Source organism: Ciconia boyciana, chromosome 3, assembly GCF_034638445.1.
Source record: "Ciconia boyciana chromosome 3, ASM3463844v1, whole genome shotgun sequence".
Lineage (NCBI taxonomy): Eukaryota > Metazoa > Chordata > Aves > Ciconiiformes > Ciconiidae > Ciconia > Ciconia boyciana.
In genome coordinates, this window is record NC_132936.1 from 72,362,417 (window position 1) to 72,385,816 (window position 23,400).

A 23,400-nucleotide genomic window follows, 5' to 3' on the forward strand; every position below is an offset into this window, starting at 1 on the left:
CACTCTGCCATAACAGGATGACAGAGGGTGTCTGACCAAATTTGAACAAATTTGCTCCTAAAGGAGCACAGTTCTTGTTGGAAATGTTTAAATTCTTGGTGAAGTACAACCGACATCCTACTAGTTTCTAGAGAAGTTTGTGTAAGATGTCCCCCTTCCCAGCAGGTCCTTTTAGATTTAAATATCAACAGTAGTTGTTTACAGAAGTATATTATAAATGTGTATTAAAAAGCGGACATGTATACACATATAAACATGCATAACTTTATACATTTATTTAAGAAGCTGTGAAAAGCAGTATCATGTATTTAACCAGTATCATGGTGGTTTTAGTTGTTTTAATATGCAGTCTGTTTGCACAGTTTGCAAATGTTTACCATATTCTTTTTATGTAATGGACATCTTTGAAGTTCCTTGTACATATATGAAGCTCCAATCTGCTACCTCTAGCAAGCCACTATAGAAATATAGCCATAACAATGTTTATCTTTGAAACAAACAGTACCGGTATGTCTTTTTTTCCTACCTTCCTTCTTAGGTTATATGCCATAGTCTTGTTTTCAATCACTGCATCACCTTCCAGTTTCACTAACTGCTCTATCCGGGCTAGAATCGCATCCACATTCATATCAAATCCAACCTCTGCTGCTAGGCTATCCAGCTTCATCTTCTCATTAAGTTGCTCCAGAAATTTCAGATACTAAGATAAGATGTGGAAAAGTGGGTAAAAGAATAATAAAACTTCATCAGAAGTCCTGAAGTACAATTTAAAAGCAATTCCCCCTACACCGACAACCAACTATATATAGCCAAGTCCACTATCCAAAAGAAATGATGTACTGAAAGGGTATGTTTATAGTATACGCTCCTGACACAATTGCAAATTCTCCATTTGTCCTTTTTTAGTCAACATTTATTTTGTTCACTAATCCCTGGACCTACTGTATTTGTCTTCTTAGCAAGACCAGATTGGTTTTTGCTCCTCTGCAGTAAGAGCACTAAGTATGTGTGTCTGCTTCTGACTCCAGTTCTTGTCTGTGGCTCTGCTGCTTTATATGACCATGCATTGGCAGGGACAAGTTAGAAAGGACAGCTACATCCCAACTAATTGCAAGTGCTGTGATTGCTCACTGCTGTGAGCTCTAAAACAGATAAAACTGGTACCGGGGATGCCATGGGTGAGATCCTATGTAGTCTGAGGAGACGTAGGAATGTTAACATGGTCAGTCTTTTGCCCTTCTTTGGAACAGCAGGTTTTAGAGATAACAGTTATTGGTCTACAAATTGCTTTAAAGACTATTTTAATTGCACCTCCATCTGGTTTACTGATGTGAATACATACAGATATCAAATATTATTTAATGTTTTTTTCCTTCTTTTGTCCTGCCCTGCTAGCTCTTTAAAAATGGCATTAGTTCCCTGGTCTCAGTTAGCCTCTCTTGCAAAATCCGAAGTTCTCCTTCTCACTAAGAACTATGTTTGCCTTTGTTTTCTCTTACTTCTGTTGCCGGTCATAATCTTTGCAAACAAACAACAAAGGGAAAAAAAACCCCAAACAAAAAACCCCAACGAACCAGTTCCATAACTGTTGCTTGAGTCCAAAACAATAAAACATAGCAAGAATCTTTTTTTGTTTTGTGATGCTTCTGGTTCAAAAAGTTAAAAACAGCAGCAGCAGCAGCAGAAAGCACTGAAATTGTTCATTAACAGAAAAAAAATGACAACAAAAATCTCTTAATTGCAGCAAAATCTAGAGAGAAATTAAGAAACTAGGGCCACATGTTCTTCACAGAGGAAGCAGAGGAGAAGGAACAGCTCCATTTTCTGGTTTGCTCCCAGTGTGGTGGATGCTTCATTCATAAAAGTTATTGTATCATAGACTAATGCAAAACAGACAGCACCAAATTTTTGATTCTTTGCAAATTCAACTTTCTAAGCATTGATCTTGGCCTGGTAACATGCTACAACTTTGTCTTTCTTAGCTGTATTGGATGGCTGGTTTAACTTTCCAGGTACTATGTAATTTTTCAGACTCTTAGTATGAGGATGTGTAATAGGCTAACAGTGTGTTCATTCATATAATTAATAAAAAAATCTCGGTAGCCTTGACGGTCTAAGGATATAAAAGAATCAAGGACTGCAAGATCTTGAGAGACTGCAGACCAGATGATATATTAGAGAAAGACAGAGAGGTCAGAGAAAGCTTTGAGATCAGAGAATCCTTGATGGACTCCTGATGTATTTACAGAGACTTCTTTTAGTCTGGTTTATTTTTCACATTAAATGGACTTCAAACTCAAAAGCTTAGCTACTTTTTCCAACTAAAATTATTGGTCAAAGAAAAGATATTACTACTCCCTGCATGATGCCTGACTTTGCTAATTCGCATTACTTGCAGTACTGTGAGTAATACTCCAGCTGATCAATGCAATACAATTAGCTGTATCTCTGTCTTTAGTGACTTTTATGCAAAAGAAAATAATGCATGCAACTACTTTTTGTTTCTCAAGCTTCAATCTGTCTTGTGTCAGATCTACAGACAGTAATTCCTCTTCCAAGTGTTTCAGTTGATCCTGGAAAGTCTCAGAACATTTTTCAGCTTTCCTGCTCCTCTCCAGAGCTTCTTGGTGCAATCTGGTCTGATTTTCCAAAGCTTCAGTCAATTTAGCTATTTGGGTTTCAAGCTCTGATACCATCTAGGGAGCAAGCAAACAAACAAAACATATGGGGTTAGGTGGGTGTGGAAATGTTAGAAAAATATGAAAGATGTATTCTCAAATTATTAAAAAGAGGGTAAAATATATATCTTTAAAATACATACATTTAAAAAGACAAAAAGAGAAAAATCTGCTGTAACCACCAGGAGAAAATGGCAGAAGTAGTGACATGTGAGACACCCAGAAGTGAACAGCAGAAACCGTATTTAAGATCAGTCAACCAACTAAAAGGGGCTAATATCTATAAAAAATTAATACAAATTGATTTAGACACAAACTTTCCAAAAATGTTAGCAAACCAGCAATACCTGGCAGTCAACTAACATTCTTTAAAATAAGCCAATAAAATCACTAGTCTATCAAGGAGCTGAGTGGAAAACACAGATAAGAGTGATTTAGAAAATACATGCAGCATGTAGGTGAGAATGTACATATAGATAGCTAAATCTCAGAGGAGTGCTTCCCAACTGTTAACTGTTAAAGAGTGTTTAAATAAAAGATTTTGCTAAAAAAAAAAAAAAAAATATCTGTAATCTAGCCAAAACCCAAGGCTAAAAGGATAAAATCTCATCACAAGAAACTAGGCTAACAATTCTGAAAACACTTCTAGCTCTAGTCAGTTAACTTTGCAACACCTACATATAATGTAATGGATTTTATGTTGTAAACTACTTATAAATTAAATTCTTGAAAGCATCTGATTACACTACTGCCAAATACTGAAAGACAGGTCTATCCACAAAGTTGCTTGCTTCCCTCTTTCCCTCTCTCCCTCTTCTTACTGTCATATAATTATTTGGTTACACAATTAATTATGTTGCATTTGTAACTCAGTGTTCAGACACTCATCTCCAAGCAGCCTCTTCATTTTAAGCATCTGTTTGCCTCCCGTTAGTAAAACGAACAATAAGCACACAAAACTCCCATTAATTTTAATGGCACAGAAAGGTTTTCAACTTAGACTGCAATTAAATACAAACAATAGTTTGTACCCAACATGCCTAAAAAACACTGAGAAATTACTGCTGCTCGTACAGCAGTAGAAAACACTAAACAATAATAGAACTGCTAGAACTCCCATACACATTTTATGCTTTTCTGCATCACATATCACTCAGCAGGAAAATAAAAAGCTTTCAGTAACTTGTGCCCACAGAGTCGCGCTGCTGCTGGAGAACCCAGAGCACCTTTATCAGGCTGCAGAGCGGCTCTGGGGCAGTCCAGCCACGTGGGGCTTTTACAGGCTTCAAAGGTCCATAAACATGAGAAGGTGAGGGATCATACCACAGAAGGTGAGACCACAAAACCACCAAGCTGTCAGTTTATCTTCCAGAGCATCCTGGAGTAACCTTCATCCTTGGCTTAGGAACAATCAACAACTTAGGGAATTCCTAAATTAGAGCTGCACCCTTATTACCCACCCATGCCTGTATCCAGCGACTTACAAAGGCTGCATTTTTGGTCCTGCAGTTCTGACCTCCACAATTTCCTGTGCCAATGACTTGTGCGGCTTGATCAGCCAGCCTGCAAAAAAACACTTTCTACTTTTTGTTTTAATGTGGCTATCAGATAATTTCAAATTAAGACCTTTTATTTCTTGTGTTACAAGTTGCAAACGCCCATTTCCAGGGGCAGCTCCTACCTTGGGGACAACAGGGTTCATCCCTGCTGCAACTAAATAATCCTCAGTAAAATCTTCCTGAACTTTATTTTTCTCTTGTGCTAAGCTGTTGTTTTTTCTTGTGCTGAGAAGAGGGCATGTGCAAACACCAGGCCCAGCCCCACAGCACACCAGAACAGAAAGCTGGCTACAGCTATACAGTCAGTAGGGCATTTCCATCAACAGCCCAAAAGTCACAGAGACAAGGCACATGGTGGGCTTAAGATGAGTACAAAAAAGCATCATGTAGGATGAAGTTACAAGGTCCTTCACATCATAGTGCCAATTTTTTTTCCTCTTTTCCAAAATAACAACTAATTATTCTCATCTTCTTAGTATTATCTTGACAATCAATAAGCTATACTATTCTGGTTTGGTAAGATGTTATCTTAAAACTTCCACTGTTTTATATGTACCCATATACACACACACACGTGTGCACCTAACAATTTTTTTTTTTTTTAAGATCCCTACCGACCGGAATGCATTAGAGCTGCCACATCTCTTATCAGGGTACTTGCAATTTTTTTTTTCTTTTACTGCATTGCACTCACCATCCCAAGCTGAAAAGTTCTTGTCTGTTGAGTCTTTCCTTGCATGGAAGCCTCTAGACACTCTCATGGCCCTTTTTTTGAATGAAATTATCATAACTGTGTGTGCTAGTCAGAATGCAGCAGCCATGGATTTATACAGTGGCATAACTATGGTTTTCATTTTCTCAACTTTTTTCCTAATAATTTCTCACATTCTAGTTGGTTGGGGTTTTCTTCGTCAGCCCTAAGTCAGTACAGATATTACTCTGCTTTCATCAATGTTTAATTTAATTTCCCAAATTATTTTTCACTCAATTCTTTTGTTCGGGAGGGTAAAGTGGATAAATCCCTAAAACTAAATATGCATTTATGACATTGCCATAAAAATCATTAAGAAATGAGAACACCAGGAAATTTTAATGGGAGCAGTAGTAGAACCTAATCAATTTTGGCACTTAAGAGTCTGTATATCAATATGCAATGACAAAAACTGATAAAATTAAAACAATCTACAATCAGATCAGCTGTTCCTATCCCAGGTCAGGTGGGTAGGTAGTCAAGAAAAACAGTTTTGGCCATATGAATTTAACTTGCTGTAACAGATCTGCAACAAAAGAAGGACCTGAACCCACAGACCTCATACCAGGGCTGAGCTCTGAGTGAACTGAGAACATTTGCCTGCCTTGGACTCCAGATGCCCGTGAACCCCTCCAGTATGTTACAAATAATAAGTGACAAAAACACCCAAGAGCTGTCCAGACATATTCAGATGATACACATCTTACTATAACTGCTGAAAAGATCATTAGGACACTGATTCAAAGCAGTTTCTTAATCCTGCAATAGAATACCTATCACTGGACATTGCCAAAGTATATGCTGACTTTTTTCAAATGAAATTACTATTTTTGCTAATGTTAATGCTAAGGGCTAGTATACAGACTATGACTTAATCATATGTCCTCCAGATACCAAAATCACCATAATTAGGAGACAATCTTCAAGAGCATTTCAGATTTCACAGAAAATCTGACTACAGCAGTATCACAGAAAATCCAACTGTAGCAGTTGCAGTGAATAATTTTCTCACAGGCCTTTTAAAATTTAAACTTTTCACAGCTCTGTCTGACAGGTGCATGTGCAGAGGTAAGCCAGACATAGCCGACAGGGCTTGGATGTAAAGATGAACGTTTTGCTGGTTCATCTAGCATATGCCATCCTATACACAAAACTCCCAGAGGAGCTGCAGTGATGATTTAAAAATGAAAAACCAAGACCTGTCTAGAGAAGGCATCAAAACACTCAGACAGGGAGGGTCCTCTTTCTCCCAGATTCTTGCATTGTCTTTTCCTGATCCCACTAATCTAGTTTGCAAAGGCAAGTTGCTTGCAGCAATATCCTGACAGAAATCAAACAATCTTTACTCAGGGAAAGCGAAGACCTAATTGTAATCCTCCTCCCATTATACATTAGTGCATTCATTAGCACATTTCCAATTTCCAGCAGCAAGGCACTCAGCTGCTGGATTCATACCTAGCTGTCCTGGCATTGCTGCTGGATTGCAGCCACAAAGGGGCCATTTTGAAACAAGCTAGCTTGGGCACCAGCAACAGTACAGGCTAATTTACCCTGCCAAGAAGTTTAATGACTCACTTTTGTAGGTCTTTGACTTAAGGCTGGACAATTTACTGAAAGGTCAATAAGAAATTCTACCTGAAGACAATTAAACTTTTTCTTGATTGACTGATAGTAAAGCATACATATCCTAACACTGATGTTATATCCAAATCCTGGAAAGAAATTCACTCAGAGATGCAATAGGAATCTGATCGACACTGTGCTGGTTTTGGCTGGGATAGAGTTAATTTTCTTCATAGTAGCTAGGATGGGGCTATGTTTTGGGTCTGTGCTGAAAACAGTGTTGATAATAGAGGGATGTTTCAGTTACTGCTGAGCAAGGCTTACACAGAGCCAAGGCCTTTTCTGCTCCTCACCCCACCCCACCAGCGAGTAGGCTGGGGGGGCACAAGAAGCTGGGAGGGGACACAGCTGGGACAGCTGACCCCAGCTGACCAAAGGGCTATTCCATACCATATGGCGTCATGCTCAGCATAGAAAGCTGGGGGAAGAAGAAGGAACGGGGAACATTCGGAGTGATGGCGTTTGTCTTCCCAAGTCACCGTTACGCGTGATGGAGCCCTGCTTTCCCGGGGATGGCTGAACACCTGCCTGCCCATGGGAAGGAGTGAATGAATGCCTTGTTTTGCTTTGCTTGCATGTGCGGCTTTTGCTTCACCTATTAAACTGTCTTTATCTCAACCCACGAGTTTTTCTCACTTTTACTCTTCCGATTCTCTCCCCCATCCCACCGGGGGGGAGTGAGTGAGCACCTATGTAGTGCTTAGTTGCCGGCTGGGGTTAAACCACGACAGACACATATATACCAACATGTATATTCCTTACAAATGGAACCTTAGAAAATGGTTTTTTTAATTCTGATTTGCAGAAAGAAAAGCAGTTCACTGTAAAAGAACTTTTTGATGACAAGGTCTATGTTCTATTAGAAACAGATTCATAGGTGCATAATATTGGCATTTTAGCTTAGTTATGTCAAAACCCCTAATCTTAACGGTGAAACTCTTCTGAGAATAGGTGCCAGCACTGCTTTAGTAATATAGTTCACTCTGGGGCAATGCAAATATTTTAATATATTAAATTATTTTATATATTATTTTATATTTTTAAAATGCAAATTTTTCCAAATGGGTCATAGCAGTAAAACATTAAAGCTTCATCACTTAACATACTTAGCAAATACAATGATCCACAGAACTTCATCGTTCAACTACAATGACCAAACTCACCAAGCAATATTAAATTTAGAGCTAATATTTATGGTTCAGGAAACTGAGCCACAATTTTTTTTTTTAGAAAGGACTAGCATTTTGGGGGAGTATTGCTAGAAGCACAGGAGGCCATTGCTGTATTTGCTAGCAGAGGCAGAATACTACCCTAGACGTACCTGACATAGCTCCTCTACTATATAAAAATAAACTAACAAAAGCTGGCAACTGCAAGACCAGCATTTTAGTTCCAAAGCACAGATTTAGGCAGTGGCAGATTGGAGCTGATATCTGCTCTGCCTTAGTAACAAAGGCTTCCTTTTAGCACATAAATTTATTTTTTATAGCAATAATACTGAAAAACAAATCTGTCTCTGTCCTTAGACACCCCCCCCCAAAAAAAAAAGGGGGGGAGTTTTCCACTGCAAGAGTCAACAAGTCTTTTGGGGGGGTAAATGGGGGAGAGAGAGGTTAGCGCACAGCACCCAAATAAATGAATTTTAACACTGTTATGGAAAACTATCTGGTTTTCTGAACATCAGTTTCTTTACCTCTAAAATAAGAATAATCACAGCTGTTTAGAAAAGGAATAGTTGATTATTGTATATTTTACAGTAGTTCTCTGAAACAGAATATGACTTCTCCAAGCAATGCTGTTACTTGGAGAACCAGTCACATTCCTCTCAAGCAGCTGGAAAAGTTCGTATCTGCAACAAAATAAAGACCAAGTTTGAATCCTCCCCAATACTACCAGTCTGCAGGATGATCAAGTGGGCAACCCAGCATGTAAAGCTAATATTAAGGAATAAAATCAGGAACAATTAGAACTAAGTAGCATGCACTGTGCAGGTACTGTAGTGTATCTACAGAGACTAACAGCTGCTCAACATAGTACACAAATGGACTTAGCCGCTACTAAATCTTACAAAAGCAGCAGGAGCAAAATCTTTTTACTCAATAGCTACCAGTCAAATTTCCCTTTCTCAGCAGTTCTCAAAATAATCAACATCTCAACAGAGCATACTGTATGCCAAAACACCAAATAGTACAAACACACAAGCACATAAAATTCTCATTAGATTTCTATTTGAAAGCATTTTCCTTATGGAAACAACACTGCATGACATATAGCAAAACTGTAAAGAGCTTCTATATTAAAAAGTTGCTGCCACACTTCCTCTTCAGTGTATCACTTTCAAATGTTAATAATTTTCACAAAGCTTGTTTTCATTGAAATTCGGCATACTGACTCTCAAACTAAGGTACAGGGGAGCTGTTTGTATTTTTTTACAAAATATTTAATCAAAATGCACAGGGATATTTTCAAGAGTTATTTCCAGTCTTGGACAGAATACAAAAACATTTGCTAACATAAAAAACTATCCCATCAGCAGGAGATGCTAGAATCTTAAAATCTGGCAAGGACACAGGAGCTGTTTTTCAGTGGCTCAGTGAAAACAGCTTTTGATTTAGTGTGTGACACTTAATTAAATAATAGTCCTCGCTGACAAAATTAATATATGTCCATGTAAGCAAGTGAGAAATTTCAGTGCAGTGTCAGGATACTGACATTGGTCAGACTGTATTCTGGCTCGCCTTCCTCCTGAGCTGTCCCTTCTCTACCTGTACATGCAAACACACCTTTGCAAACACCACCAGCCAAAACCCCTCGAGCCAGAGCATTAGAATACCAAGCTGCCTCCCTACTGCCTTTCTCCTGGATGGTGAACAGTTACGGTTTCAACAATGTTTAACTGTAAATGTAAAAATACTTTTTTCTTTTTAGGTGCAGGTTTTGAGGATTGGAGGGAAAGAAGTTGCCTGGGGCAACTCATCAATTATGTCTGCTTTGAGAAACAGGTCAGTCCTTAAAGTCACTATTGTAGCAGCAAATCCAATCTTGTTCACATGTTCCACTAAATCATAGTGACCGCGCAGCCACTTTCGATGTCCGCTAAGTGGTACTGAAACCGAATTTCAATGTCTTAATTGAAAGACCATTCCATGTCTTTTCTTGTTAACAGCATTTATTATTAATTTCATTTCTGACCTCTTCCTACTTAATAAGACATAGATGCTTTTCACCTATTATCTCAAATCAGTAGACAACAAAATTAAAGGTTTCTGTAATTTCAAAACCTAAGCAGAAGGAAACAACACTCTAACAGATTAATAAAATGAAAAAGGATCCAAAGAGCATAAATACACACATTAGGCGAGTGCAGTAGTTGCTAACTTACTACGTCTTTGCTCTCCTCTTTGCAATTTATTTCTTGGATCCTCTCCAAAATGGCCTTCTCAGAAGGTTTAACTATTGCAGATCCACTGCTGAGTAGGGTAGCAATTTGCTCTTTAAAAGCCACTAAAGAGCTCTGAGCAGTCCTGGCCTCTTCTCTGCTGCTCTTCAAGCTTCCATCCAGCTCACTGGAAGATTTCTTCAGATTGTACATTTCCCGCTTTGAGGCATCCAAAGCTTTCTGGTTCGCAATCACTTTATCTTGGAGGTTTCTGATCTCCATCTCCACACTTTGTTTCCTTATTATAGTGCTGTCAAGATCCTAAAATACGTGAAAGATTAAACCAGGCTTTTAAAACTTGTTATAACCCCTCCCCCTCCACACACAAAGCAGGGAGTAACTCAGAAGCAAGTACTGCAGATAGAGAAATTAGGACCCATATTGCTCATATGGGCTCAACATCAGGGCTTCATAGAACTCCCACTGAAACTGATGAAAGCCCAAAGCCTGCTGTAATCATACTATAGAGTAACCTCTTGCAGTGGCCTGCAAGAAGTGATACATAAATAAAATTTGCAAGTAAACAAAAAACAATTTTTAATTGTAAAACTATTGCTATCTTATTTTTTCATTCAGATAATATAACTTAAAAAACAAACAGTGAACAAGATGTAACACAAATAAAGCCAAAGTACTACACCTTGGAGGGGAAAGAATATAATAGAATATTTCTGTTGGAAGGGACCTACAATGATCATCTAGTCCAACTGCCTGACCAATTCAGGGCTGACCAAAAGAATACATACAAACTTTTTGAATATAGTGTTAAGAGCAGAATTAGAGGTAATCTCTGAGATAAGCTTACCTGAATGTGACAAAAATTCCTGAGATTATTTATACAGAGAAATAGGGAGTGAGGGGCCAAACAAAAAAAAGATGATGATGTTAAGACAGCATAAAAGAATGTGGAAATGCTCAAATACCAATTTCACCTCAAAGAAGAAATCTTTAGATTTTGAAACACTCAGAAAAATTTTCAAAAAGGGAATTATTCTGGGCTATGTCATCCTCTGAAGAAAGCAAAATCCCTATTACTACAAGATCAAATTTGCCTGAGGAATGGAAGAAAGTCAATGAAGAGCTGTGTCCTTCCACAGAGCCAACTGCCTCCACCTGCTGTTCAGCTGGGCTGTTGCTGTACAGAAGCATGACTGGGGAAGGATTAATGGGATGGCGGTTCTATCTAGTATCCTTATAACTTTTTTTTTTTTTAAGAAGTCAGTCCCTTGCATTTCAGAAGTAATACACTCAAAGACAATGTTGTCTTCAGTAGGGAGACAGGGTACTGTAAGATAAGGCTACCTGGTGAATAGCCCATAGGATTTACTGCTCAGGGGCATCCTCAGATCTTTGGCATTTTGTCATGGTTCTCATTCAGCCCCTGACACCCATGATCCCTTTCTTCTTAGCCCAAAGCTTTTAAAAGTTATTTTCCCTTTACCTTTTGATGAATCAAGACTCAGTTTGGAAAGAAGGAAAAACAGCCGGTACATATATATCTCTATCAGTTGTGTATAAAATATTGACCCAACAGGGCAGAGCAGACAGACAGAACTATGTATCCTGACCCATGACACAAAAGCAAATGATGATAGAAAAATGAAAGAAAAATAACCCATCTAAACACAAAGAAAAAATAATCTCTCTCATTCAGTCAGCTTGTGAACCTCTTTCCTTTCCCCACAATAACAATATTAAGAGTGCTTACACATTCATATACAAGAATAAAATTTGCAGTGAAACCAACTAAAAGTACAGCGAAGACTAAGTCTTCATTCCTCAGGGTATTATCTGATTGACAGAAACAAATAGGAAAGAATATTACTTCACGCAAGACAAAATTATGCCAGAGGATGGCATATTTATAGAGAGTGATTGAATTTCTCTGGAAGTTTCAGTTGTTTAGTAGAGGCTCAGTAAGTGGATTGGTATGAACCAAGATTGTATACGCTGGAGTTAAAGAATTGTTCCTGGAGAAGCTGGTGAATATGGTGACCACTCAGGGGTCTCTCAGGGTCTAGATGTGCTTGCTGTGTAGCATAGTAAGTCATTTGTATTAATGGAATACATGCCAATCAAGTAGTAAATCTGGGAGTATTTATGTAGATCAGCAGTGAGGACGGACAAAAAAAGGAGTTTGGGAGGCACCCTTGCAAATAAAATATAAACATACGATACTAAAAATACTAAAATTTTTAAATAGCTTCAAAAAGGCAAACATGCAAACACATAAATGAAAGCAAACCAAAACAAACCCTGTCATTTAGGAAATTATTTGTTACTACTCCTTTCTAAAGTAATTGTAGAACTCTCTTGGAAACAAATGTTGGCATGATTCCATGCCATTTCCTCTTTTTTATTCTAAACACATCCTACTAATAGAAAATTCCCACCTGTGTTCAGAATTACACTATGATAATTACAGCAAAGAATAAAGAGTGGTTTATTTCAATTACAGTTTTCAGCAGTGTGTATTTTTCCTTTCAGAAAGGCAGTGCAAAAGTAGTTTGCCAGTACCAGGGAGCTTACCTAATTACAATCTTGTTTCAAATGGTGAACATCTGCAAACAAACACAGTTGAATCAAAAGATCAAGGTATAAAATAAGGAACTGCAAGCCTGTTAATGCCTAAACATTAAAAAAAAAAAAAAAAAAAACCAAAAAACCACAGCAAAAAACCCCCCAAAACCGCCCAAGCAATTTACAGAATGAAAAGCCATAAAACTCAAAACATTAAAATTCTGAACAATCCTCCTTGACACCTGTCTTGAATGGAGAGCATTTACACTGGCTAGCTTCAGCAAGGTCAGCCTGAATGTTGAACAGTATCCAGAAATTTAGAGACTGTGACACATAAAGGTGGTATCCCAACTAGAAGCAAACCCCTAAGGGCCTAAGCGATCAGTGCAGACGGATAAAACAATTTCCACCCCAGAAGAGTGAAAGGATGAAACCACAACAGCTCGTATTTTCTCTTTGGCTCCTCAACATTTATGGCTAATGTCCCATGGCTCTGAATTATATGAAGGTTTCAGTATGCAGCTTGTAGGGTCAACACTGACACACAACAAATTTTGAAAACAGGAATAATTATGCAAATTGATGTTCAAAGAAAACAGAATTAGACATTAGGTGGATTTACCCAGGGTAGACCGTGTCAATGACTGGTTGTTAGACACAAGAGATATGGCAGATCTACCATGGCCGTGCTCACCTGCGGATGTAGAAAGCAGCACCAAAGGTTCTTCAACTATCCGAGACCAGAGCAAAAGGGCTCATACGGCACAGTGCTGTCCTTAAAGTTACCCAACTCAGGCTGAGATGCAGTCTACCCACACTCACCCGCTAGCACCCTACCTGCACTAGACTACAGAAGATGTTAAAGTACCCAGACCATTGCACAAGACACTGGCAAGGCCTCCCTCATCAGAAATGTGGTCAATATGAGGTCAGCTGCATTCACAGACAATGCGTTCAAGCTGTAACAGGTGGGGAAAATTATTTCTGTCTTAAGCAGAGAAAGAGGGACTCTTTTCTAAAAGAGCTGTATTTAACACTGCAAAACAAAATGAGGGAGATATGATCACATTAGAGGCAGACAAATGAAAGAGAGGAAACAAGACAGAATAAGATCTTTTAAGTAATAATACATATTAATACATATCCTCACTCTGTTGATCTCAATATCTACAATGCATTTTTTTTAAAGCTGTGATAACTCTTCCTTAATATACTGTATTCTTTCATATTTCTCAAGATTTCAACTAGCATGTCCTATACACATATAAGGACTGTTGGTCTGTCATTTCATCAAATAATCATTTTTTTAAAAGTGGATACTAGTCAAATTAGTCTCTATTTCTGAGCCAGTTTTAAGTGTCAGATTACATACTATAACTAATAATTAATCTATTTCAACTTTGAATTTCTTTAGAACATATGAGTGAACACTACCTACTCCAAAGAGATTCAGGTGTTCAAATTCAGTTTTCCAGAGCTTTGAATTACCTCCTCTAGTTCTCCCTTCCTAAAGCAAAAAAACCACCAAGAAACAAAACAAACAAACAAAACCACCAGCACAACTGAAGCCGAATCAGAGAAAACACAACAGGTCCACATCCCAAAAGCACTGTAGCATTTTATTATGGTTGTAAGTAAGCACAAATTTAATTGCTCATTTACCTAACCATACACTGGAAAAATGAAAATATTTACTTTCACCTAATCCAATAGATTAAAACAGGCTGTGGAAATGGTTTTTCTCTAATTATTTTGCATGTATGACATTGCAGAAGTATGCCATACCCTATTAAAAAAGCCACTGTTGTGGCTTTGCAGATGAGGTTATGATAATACTGATTTTCATCTCCAGCACCAGCTTTCATCTTAACTTCTAAAGAAAAAAAAAATAGCAAAGAAGGTACAAAACCTCTCTTTTTGTACTGAAATTTTTGGCCCTAGGAATGGCTTTGTTCCATTTTAAACTGCTGAGCAAATTTTTTACCATTTGTGGACTTCCAATACTAAAAAGTATCCAACCGCATTTTCTTATCCATTTACATGTTGGAATCAAGCTCAGGTGCTTGCAAGTTTGTCAACATTTAGTTTCAGAAGCTCCACAAAGGTCTTCCCACAAAACACCTGCAGAAGAGAGGATAGCATGAAGGCCTCCCTTTCCACTGAGCCCTCTGAAGAGCGGTGAAGCTTTAATTAACAATCTTTCAGGAAGCAACGGCATTCATTTCTGTCTTTCACTGTTCCTACACACGGAGTAGCTCCTAAAACAATTTCTTATTGGAAGGGAAACTGAATTATCATTTGCTGTTCAAGTTAAAATGGAGAGGTTTCCCCACGGACTGCACATAGACCACAGCCACCTAATCACACAGTCTATATTACCCAGCAGCGCTGTGGACAAACTACGTGGACATACTCCTCCTGAACCCCATTAATTATCTCAGCCGTGGCTAAAGCAATGGGCAGCTGCACCAAAGATGCTAGAGGAACTCATTCTCTCCTGATCCAACGTAAACTGTTGTAAAGCTTTTCGTAGAAGAGGTTATCAACTAGGCAAGCCTCTATAGCTCTTCCTTAATTAGTTATCCATCAAAATTACAATGATATTTAAGTTCTGTTATTAAAATACATTGTATTGATTGTGCACACTGCATGCAATTTTTTAAAATGTCAAACAAAATTATAATTTTCACAGAAACATTATAAGAGAAATTACTCTTCTGAAAGCTATTTCCATTGATATCAGCTTTGAACCTAACACATGGTAGGGGAAATCCCAAGCCCACTTGAACTGATGACAAAAGTTTCACTGACTTCTGTGGAGTCAAGATCCCCACTGTTTGTTTATAGAACAAAAGAAAAGAAATTCAAAGGCACTTTTAGTAACAGTAACATTGTTATGCTTACTGTAAAGACACTGGCTTTTTTCTCAGATTTAAAAATAATTAGAACTTTAAAATATAGTAAGTTCAATCCAGAATTTATGGAAACATGAAACCAAAGATTTGCTACAGGAAAAGCAAAAAATTTAGCAGATAAATGAAATGCACGTTTTTCCCTTCCAATGAGATAAAGAGAAATACAACACTGTAAGAAGGTGGATACAGACATTAAAGCTCAGAAGACAGCTGAGGCTCTGCACGGAGAGTTCAGACCTTTAACAGCAACAGACACACAGAGACAGTGTCCAGAGCCTTACCTGGATGTTGGCAATATAGCTGTCCCACATACAGAACTGAAGGAATTACTAATTCTTTTTGGTCAAAATTCACTAATAATGACAGGGCCATTTTCTAAAGGGCTTTCATGAGATTTAATGTGAAACATTCATACTGTATCATATAGTAGCAGCATCAGCTGTTAACATAGAGATGCAACCTTTGAATCAGGAAGTCCAAGACCGATGGAAGCTCAGAGGATATATGGCCAAAAGTATTTCTGTGTGCTTGCCCATACACAAGCTACTGGCAACTCTCACAGCTTAGACAACAGTTATTCGGCCTGACATAGCAGATTCCTACATAATTGCCATCCTTCACCAGCATCTATCACTCTACAACCCCTGCCACAACCACAAGTCCCTCTCCTCCGTTTTATTTCTTGGAGGAGCCATGTGTTAACCAATGCCGTTGTTACCCTTCCAGAGGAAGCTTTGGGCTTTTGGGCTTTCATCTGTTTTGAAGAGCAGAGTATTTATATTAAATAATTTGAGAGGATTTTTAGACCAGAGAAGGATATTTGAACTTACTTCATCATTATGAATGAGCACCTCAGTCAGCATCAGGGTTTCAACATACTAAGTCAATTACACATATATATACAAAAAAACCCCCACATTACATCAACTGTAATAATAAGGTATAAAAGAGAATGCTGGTATCTTCCAGATGAATTCTTATACCAGCCACATCTCCAGTTACCACTGTTATACCACAAGGACTCTAAACTAGCTTGCTCTTATCTCCCATCTTCTCTGATGATTCAACCTGGAAATATTTGTGATGCCTGCTGAAACGTGTCCTTAATATGTATTTTCTTAATGAGATTTTAAAAAAAAAAAAAACAGGTTCTGAGAAACTCATTACTTTATTTATCTATTGGGACAAGAAAAACCTAAAATAACTTGGTTGTGTCTCCTACAATCAAAGTGTAGGCATGTTTCTCAAGTTTACTCAATTTCCTTAAATAATAAGTTTATTTTTTAACTAACTATGTTTTCATACAATCAATTTATTTGGATAAATTTATACTGATTAGATGCTACTTAGATAAATTTTATTCATTAGTAACATAATTTCATACAAGTCAGTATTGAACACTGAAGAGCATTTTCATGGTTAATTTTGCATCACTAGTACATGCAGATATATTTGTATTAATTAAAATTGCTTGATTATATTTCAAATATGTTATTTAAAGACATTGCATGGTGCATATCTTTGTAAAACAGATGTTTAAATTAACACTTCAGAGAGAAACACAAATATTTCCAGGTTGAATCATCAGCGAAGATGTGAAACAGAACAAGCCAGTTTACTAGTTCTTGTGGTTCATCAATGGCAATGCTGTAAAAAAGGCAAATTCACCTGGAAAAAGAATATATGCATCTTCTTCTATATCTTAAATAAATACCATATAGGAATTTATTAAATACTAGAAAGAAACTTGGTTAGAGCAAATAAGACATTTTATGAAGACCTACAGACATTCTTAAAGAATGTCATAATTCTTTAATATGATTACCATAATCAATAATCCCTGTCTAGGCATACAGAAAGAAAGAACAGGTATTCTGATTCTCAGTCTAGAAATCTGGGCAGCATCTAAAAGTTATTTTCCATCATATGCAAATTCAATATCCAGCACTGCCAGAATAAAGGTAGGCACAATATTTACAGAATTCCACAAGCAAGCTCTTGCAATATTCACTCAGAAATGTGAGAAGTTCAGAATTCTAAAAGAAAAGCAATAAATTACAACAAAAACAGCTTGATGGCTTGCTATTGTTACTTATATTAGTTTCGAGATTATATTAGTTTCTGTTGTTTGCTGTTTGATATTGTGACACAGCGAGGCTAAGAGGGGAATAGGTAAAATTATCATTCGCTTGCTAGTGCTGCTCAAATGAAAACCAGCTAACTGCAACAAATACTAGAGTATCAAATATACTAAAGAACATTCTGAATTACTCTCACATATTAACCTTGTAACCTGCTAAAATATTGCTTGAACGTAACCAACCTGGCTTTCATTTTCTCCATCAAGAATTTCAGAATTTACAATCTGTTTAATTGATCATTAGATAGCTGCCTCCTCCTGGGACATAAAGAAAGGCACCTGGTTAAGAGAGGGAGTTCAGAGAAATCCCAGGGAGCAGGAGTGAAGAACTACCTAGCAAGAAAAACTGGCAATGATTCAGAGAGGTGTCAGGGAACAGTGCTGTGGCCGAGGCTTGCTACAGAAGGCTGACAGAACAATGTGATGGCCTCTGTACACTTAGGAAGAATTTTGAGAGAAAACTAGGGGAAACGGGCCATCATCTCAGTCCTTAATACAGAAGATGGCCAATATGTTTGGCCCTGGGAGCTTCAGGCAAACACGAGCAAGAATCACTTGTACTCAGTCTGTGCTGGGTAAACTCTGCTACAGGCAATTCCACTAATTAAAGCTCAGAAAACAGTCCAGGAACACGGTGCCGTATGAGCGTGCATCTTCTGGCACAGGAACAGTATGGATTTCTGCTTTTCACCTTCACAGAGAAACATGTCACAACATGTGCAACTCTGTTCCTGTGCTTATTTAAACTGCGCAGCAAAGTATATTACAAAGTCAAACCAACTTTATACCACTGATGCCCTTCCTGTAACCTAATAAGACACCCGTCAGGGGAACAGGGGATGCCATATATCCTCCTTTAGATATATGGATTTAAAGCATTTTTGGTGTTTTACGTATTTTTTTAATACTGAATTTCTTAATACGCTTTTGTGAACACGAAACCTTCTCAACAGATTTGCTCAGTATCTGCAAATTTAAGTAGCTAAACTGAAACAGCACTGGAGGAATCTGCAGCCCCTAGATAAGCTCTGATGGCACACACTTCATTTGAAAGGCAATGCTAATAATTTAGCCAGACATTTCTGTAAAATGGGTTAAATAAATTATGTATTTGGCACATGCACAATAATGATAGGAAAATATTTTTCGTATAACTAGTTCAACTTTGGAAATGTTTTGGCAGTCAGAGCAAACTTGCAAAACAAGTCACAGATGAAGCCCTCATCTTGGTTTAAAACATATCGTGATTGTGGCAACAACCTACACTCTGCCCTTACACTCCTGTGTTCAAAGTGAAATACGAGAACAAAATGTTCTCAAAAAGGACCTCTCGATGTTTTTGGTACAGGTTCTCTCTCAGTCCCATTTGAGTCTTAGAAAATTTTACATGGCTTGGTAAGAAGTATTTTCAGCAGTAAGTAAAATTTATGACCCTTGTGGTACTTAAAATTTATCTTCCCTACAACAAATTCTTTCTTCTCCAGAGCACACTGTCAGCTGTTTCTCATCTCCAAAGTATTTTGCCTACAACCAAATCACAACACTTTATCCTTTAACGTGTATGGTGGTGGTCTTCTGTTCAGGAAAAAAGTAATGCCAGGCGGGTGGTGAAAATGTTATATTACATTTGAAAACACTTGCACAAGGTTGCCTTTATGTTAAAAATTTCTACAAACTCAGTCACGCACAGCTCAGCTACATATTTGTCAGTCTAAGTTTCTTCTCTTTTTTTCTTAAGTTCTGGCCATCAGCTTTAACCACACTGCTCTAGTACCAGCAGTAAATTTTCATTATGGTTTGAGTAAACTGCTCCCTTTCCACAGTTATTGTGCAAAGTACAAAGTAATAAGGAAAACTGCTACAGAAGCTCACTTTGTTCATCTGTCCTTTCCACTATATAAAAACTCTTAATGATGAGTTCTCCTAGAGCAATTAAATCCTTAAATCACATCCTTTTCCTTTCCAAATCATACCTAGGTGAATTTGGTGAATACGTGACTTACAACTTAACTTACATTTCTCATTTCAGCATCATTCCTGCTGCACGGATTTCCTCTATGGGTTCCCTACAGCAAAACAGTGCTTTCCTGCAAGAGCCATCCTACTGCCTACAACTTTTTGGGTATGAGTCAACGGAATATTTACAGTTATGAAATACCAGTTTATAGCAGTGAAACAAGATAATCTAGGGTGCCTGGAAGCCAAGATACTTTACTTCCAGTTCCTTAAGAGAAAGAATAAAATAGTGTCCTATCAATTCCTTTCAATTTCTCATTAGAATTTTAAAGAAACTGAGTAGAAGAATCCTCAGAAAACTTGCAATATCACATAAATATTATTTAAAAGAGTATTTTTCCATTGTTCCATGCTTGTGCCTCAGATATACTCATTAACTCTATATGTTTACACCACTTTAAAAAACATCTGTTTATTTAGCTGTTTGTGCAAGCGCAGCAAAGGCTACAACAATACGAAGGAAGCAAAAATATAAATTTGCAAGTATCATCGGAAGACATCAAATCAGACCTATTTTACACAATATTATTGTTTAATCTCCATATATTCTCAAGCTTTCAAAAAATTGAGAATAACGTTAGAAAAATGTCCTATTTAGGAAAGACCCTAATCACTGGAAGTCTTTCAGAAGCATTTTTTCTCATACAACTCCTATTGAAAATGAATTTGAAATTTCGAGAAAACATTTGGAAACTAGACAAACATACACATCACGCAATTATGTACCTTACTAAGTTTTTCCATGTCTTGATAGTATCCTGCTGCCTTTTTCTGCTCTTTGGTCACTTCTGAAACAAGCCTCATGATAGTTTCTCTATTAGCTTTGGACTCCATCTCATGGACATTGACAGCTTCTTGAAGATAAGCAACCTGGTCTTTTAAGGTCAGATTTTCTTTACATATTTCAGAGACCTAAAGAAATAATTCAAATAGTAGTAACTTTTTTAAAGCACTTAACAATGACATATATTCATCCCAGTACACCTGCTCCTCATCATTCCAATAAAGACACAGTGTTTCTCGTGACCGCTAGGTCAGATTTATAATTGCACTCTACTATTCCTTTCTAAAAAAAGTAGAAAGACAATTAAAATGAGAACCATATTCCCACCAGAAACCCACACCTTAGTGTTATGTGGTTCAGATTTACTCCTACACAATCTTCATGATCTGTTAAACAGGTGGAGAGCTACTGTCACTGCATATCTGCACTTGATATGAAGCAGGTCAGAAAATGAAAACAGATCACGTAATTAGCTTCATGCGAAAAGCAGACCATTTCAATTTGGCTTGTTAAGATTTATGTGTCTCATTTGGAACAACAAACTGAAACCTGCATTTTATGCTTGCAACTTTTTAGGCATGGGGAGATTTGAGTTAGTAACAGCTATTTCATAAGCATATTCAAGGGCAGGGCCAAATACCTGGTGGTCTGCTGTTCTGAGCAGCCGACACCTTGGAAAAAGGAGTCGCTTCCAGAAGGATTCTGAGGCTGTTTTGGTACATTACACTATTTCCAAGAAGTGGAATAGGTGAGTGTGGGCATTTCAAAGAGTGTGTAAGGTAAAAACAAAATGTAATGTACCCTGACTCCTACTGACAAGACTTTTATTAAGATTAAGCCAGAGCAACTCTGTCTTAAATAAAACCATACTGTGGAAAAGAAGCTAAACAGACATGCCATGACCCCAAACAGAAAAAAGAGTTGCTAAGTTTTCCTAATGTACACAGTTTTCAGCACAAATTAGATTTCCCAACTAGATTTATCACTACATTGTTAAAACAAGATGTCAACATACACTTTTTTTCTAAACTCGTTATTTCCTTAACTTAAAGCATGTAAGAGTTACAGCTTAATACAAATTTCTTTGCCTCTATTGACAACTAGCCAAGTTTTGTTAGATATCTCTTACAATTTCAATGTGCTTGCAATATTATGAGGGCAAGGACTGTAAGAAATCACTGTGATACATACCTAGATAATCTTAATTTATTAAGTATTCCTTATAGCCAGAACTCTTATAATAATATGAATATAATGAAACAAAATTTCCCAAAATACCTAGTATGATCCCAAGTGAAGAAAAATAGGGATAGCAAAGACTAGACAGAACATGAGAAAAATGCACAAAATTAGGATAAATTGCTCTTCAGCAGCATCGATAAAGGTTAGAAGAGTCTTTGAACAATTTTCCTTTCCTAAACGGAAGCTTAGCTTTTGGAACTTCAGAAGAAGTTCCTATTCTGAAGAGAAATAATAAAGTTTTATGATTAGGTTTCAAAAACACCACAGTGATTTAGAGCATTTTGTTACAGGGCATAGTTAAGGTTCTTTTAGGGTATGCCATTTCAGATGTTTCTACTTAATGGCATGCCGGCTCAAGATAAGTGTTAAGATCTAGTGTACAGTTTACATGTCACCTAGTGACTCCCAGTGTTAATGTTTTCAGGAAAGCTTTCATCCAAGTATCTAATCAGGCTGGTACTTAGGAACTACAGGTTGATAAAATATTTATGCAGATAAGACCAGACTGAGTTCACTGAGGTTGTTAGTGTTCAGCACCTTTGAAAATCAACCCAATATGAAAATAAATCTGTCTTAAATGACAGCACTGTCTGCAAATCATTATTTAACACAAAGATTTCTGTCTTCATCACTTGCTTTATTTCTTTTACAACCAAGTATTCTTCTATTAAATACAGAAACCCTTGCCTACACATAATCACCTTCAACATTAAATGTTCCTGTGGTTTCTCTTTTTCTGTGATGTCTGTGTCCAAGAATCCAGAAAGCTGTGTAAGGAGCTCTTCATACTTTTTGCTGATTTTAGAAGCTTGAGTCATGCTTTCTTCACACTCATTCAAATATTTACTAATCAGACAGAAAAAAAATACACACATCAGGATGAATGTTCTCTGAAACAGAATTCTAGGCAAAAGACATTATCCCAAGATTATTGCTAGCTTCTGCATACCACAAAATGAATTTTTAAAGTTCCATATAATTCTCTAGATCTGTTATTTAATACATATAACTTTTGTTGTTGCCTTATGAGTAAACATTTCTTCATCTTTGATTTTGATTAGCACTTTAAAGAATCCTCTACGATCCCAACCTCATTCTCAGCACAAGATTTAAATAAAACACAAGAACCAGGTAACATCAATAAACAGTGCCCTCAAGATACTAGACATGGAGGCTGCAAGCAAAAGCTCAGAAAAAGTAAGGGGGGAGAGAGAGATCAAATTATAGTAAAAATATGCTAAAAGCACTTCACATCCCCTCTCTCTAATGAAGCTGATGGTGCTGATCAACAAACTTCAGGGAAAGAGAAGCCCCTTCAGACTAATGGAAGCATAGGGCATCCAGAGTACCTGCGAAGGGAAGTTTGCCAGCAGAAGCAAACAGAGATGAGAGATGCTACTTTGCTGTACAAACAGTCTTCTGCAGCATAACACTACCCATGAACACAGGACATGGATGCAAAGAGGGGGAAAAAAACGCAGGCTAGATGCAGGCTAAAGGGATCCATTAAAAAAGAAAATATCAAGGGACTACCACAAAAGTATGAAGAACAGGCAGCTTTTTGTCATCAATTTCATCACACTCAAAAGGTGTCTATCATACAGATACATATCCCACATGAAACATCTGTTATCAGCCTTAACAGCATGTATTGGTTTGTAAATGCTCTGTAAGAACAAATAACCAAATAACAGAGCAGTCAGTTTAACTCATTGGCATAAATGCAGTTACAT

General features: G+C 37.4%; 1 protein-coding gene across 3 annotated transcripts in view; it reads right to left on the minus strand.

Annotated features, from left to right (window-relative positions):
* Positions 1–23,400, minus strand: part of LOC140649224 (coiled-coil domain-containing protein 170-like) — a 67,347-nt gene that overhangs the window by 10,974 nt on the left and 32,973 nt on the right. For all 3 annotated transcript variants that reach the window (XM_072856092.1, XM_072856089.1, XM_072856091.1), the window contains 5 exons: positions 22,369–22,513; positions 20,368–20,553; positions 9,994–10,311; positions 2,496–2,696; positions 527–700 (listed from right to left, as the gene is read on the minus strand). In XM_072856092.1, the coding sequence (XP_072712193.1) occupies positions 527–700; positions 2,496–2,696; positions 9,994–10,311; positions 20,368–20,553; positions 22,369–22,513 (1,024 nt within the window). The remainder of the gene's footprint in view (positions 1–526; positions 701–2,495; positions 2,697–9,993; positions 10,312–20,367; positions 20,554–22,368; positions 22,514–23,400) is intronic.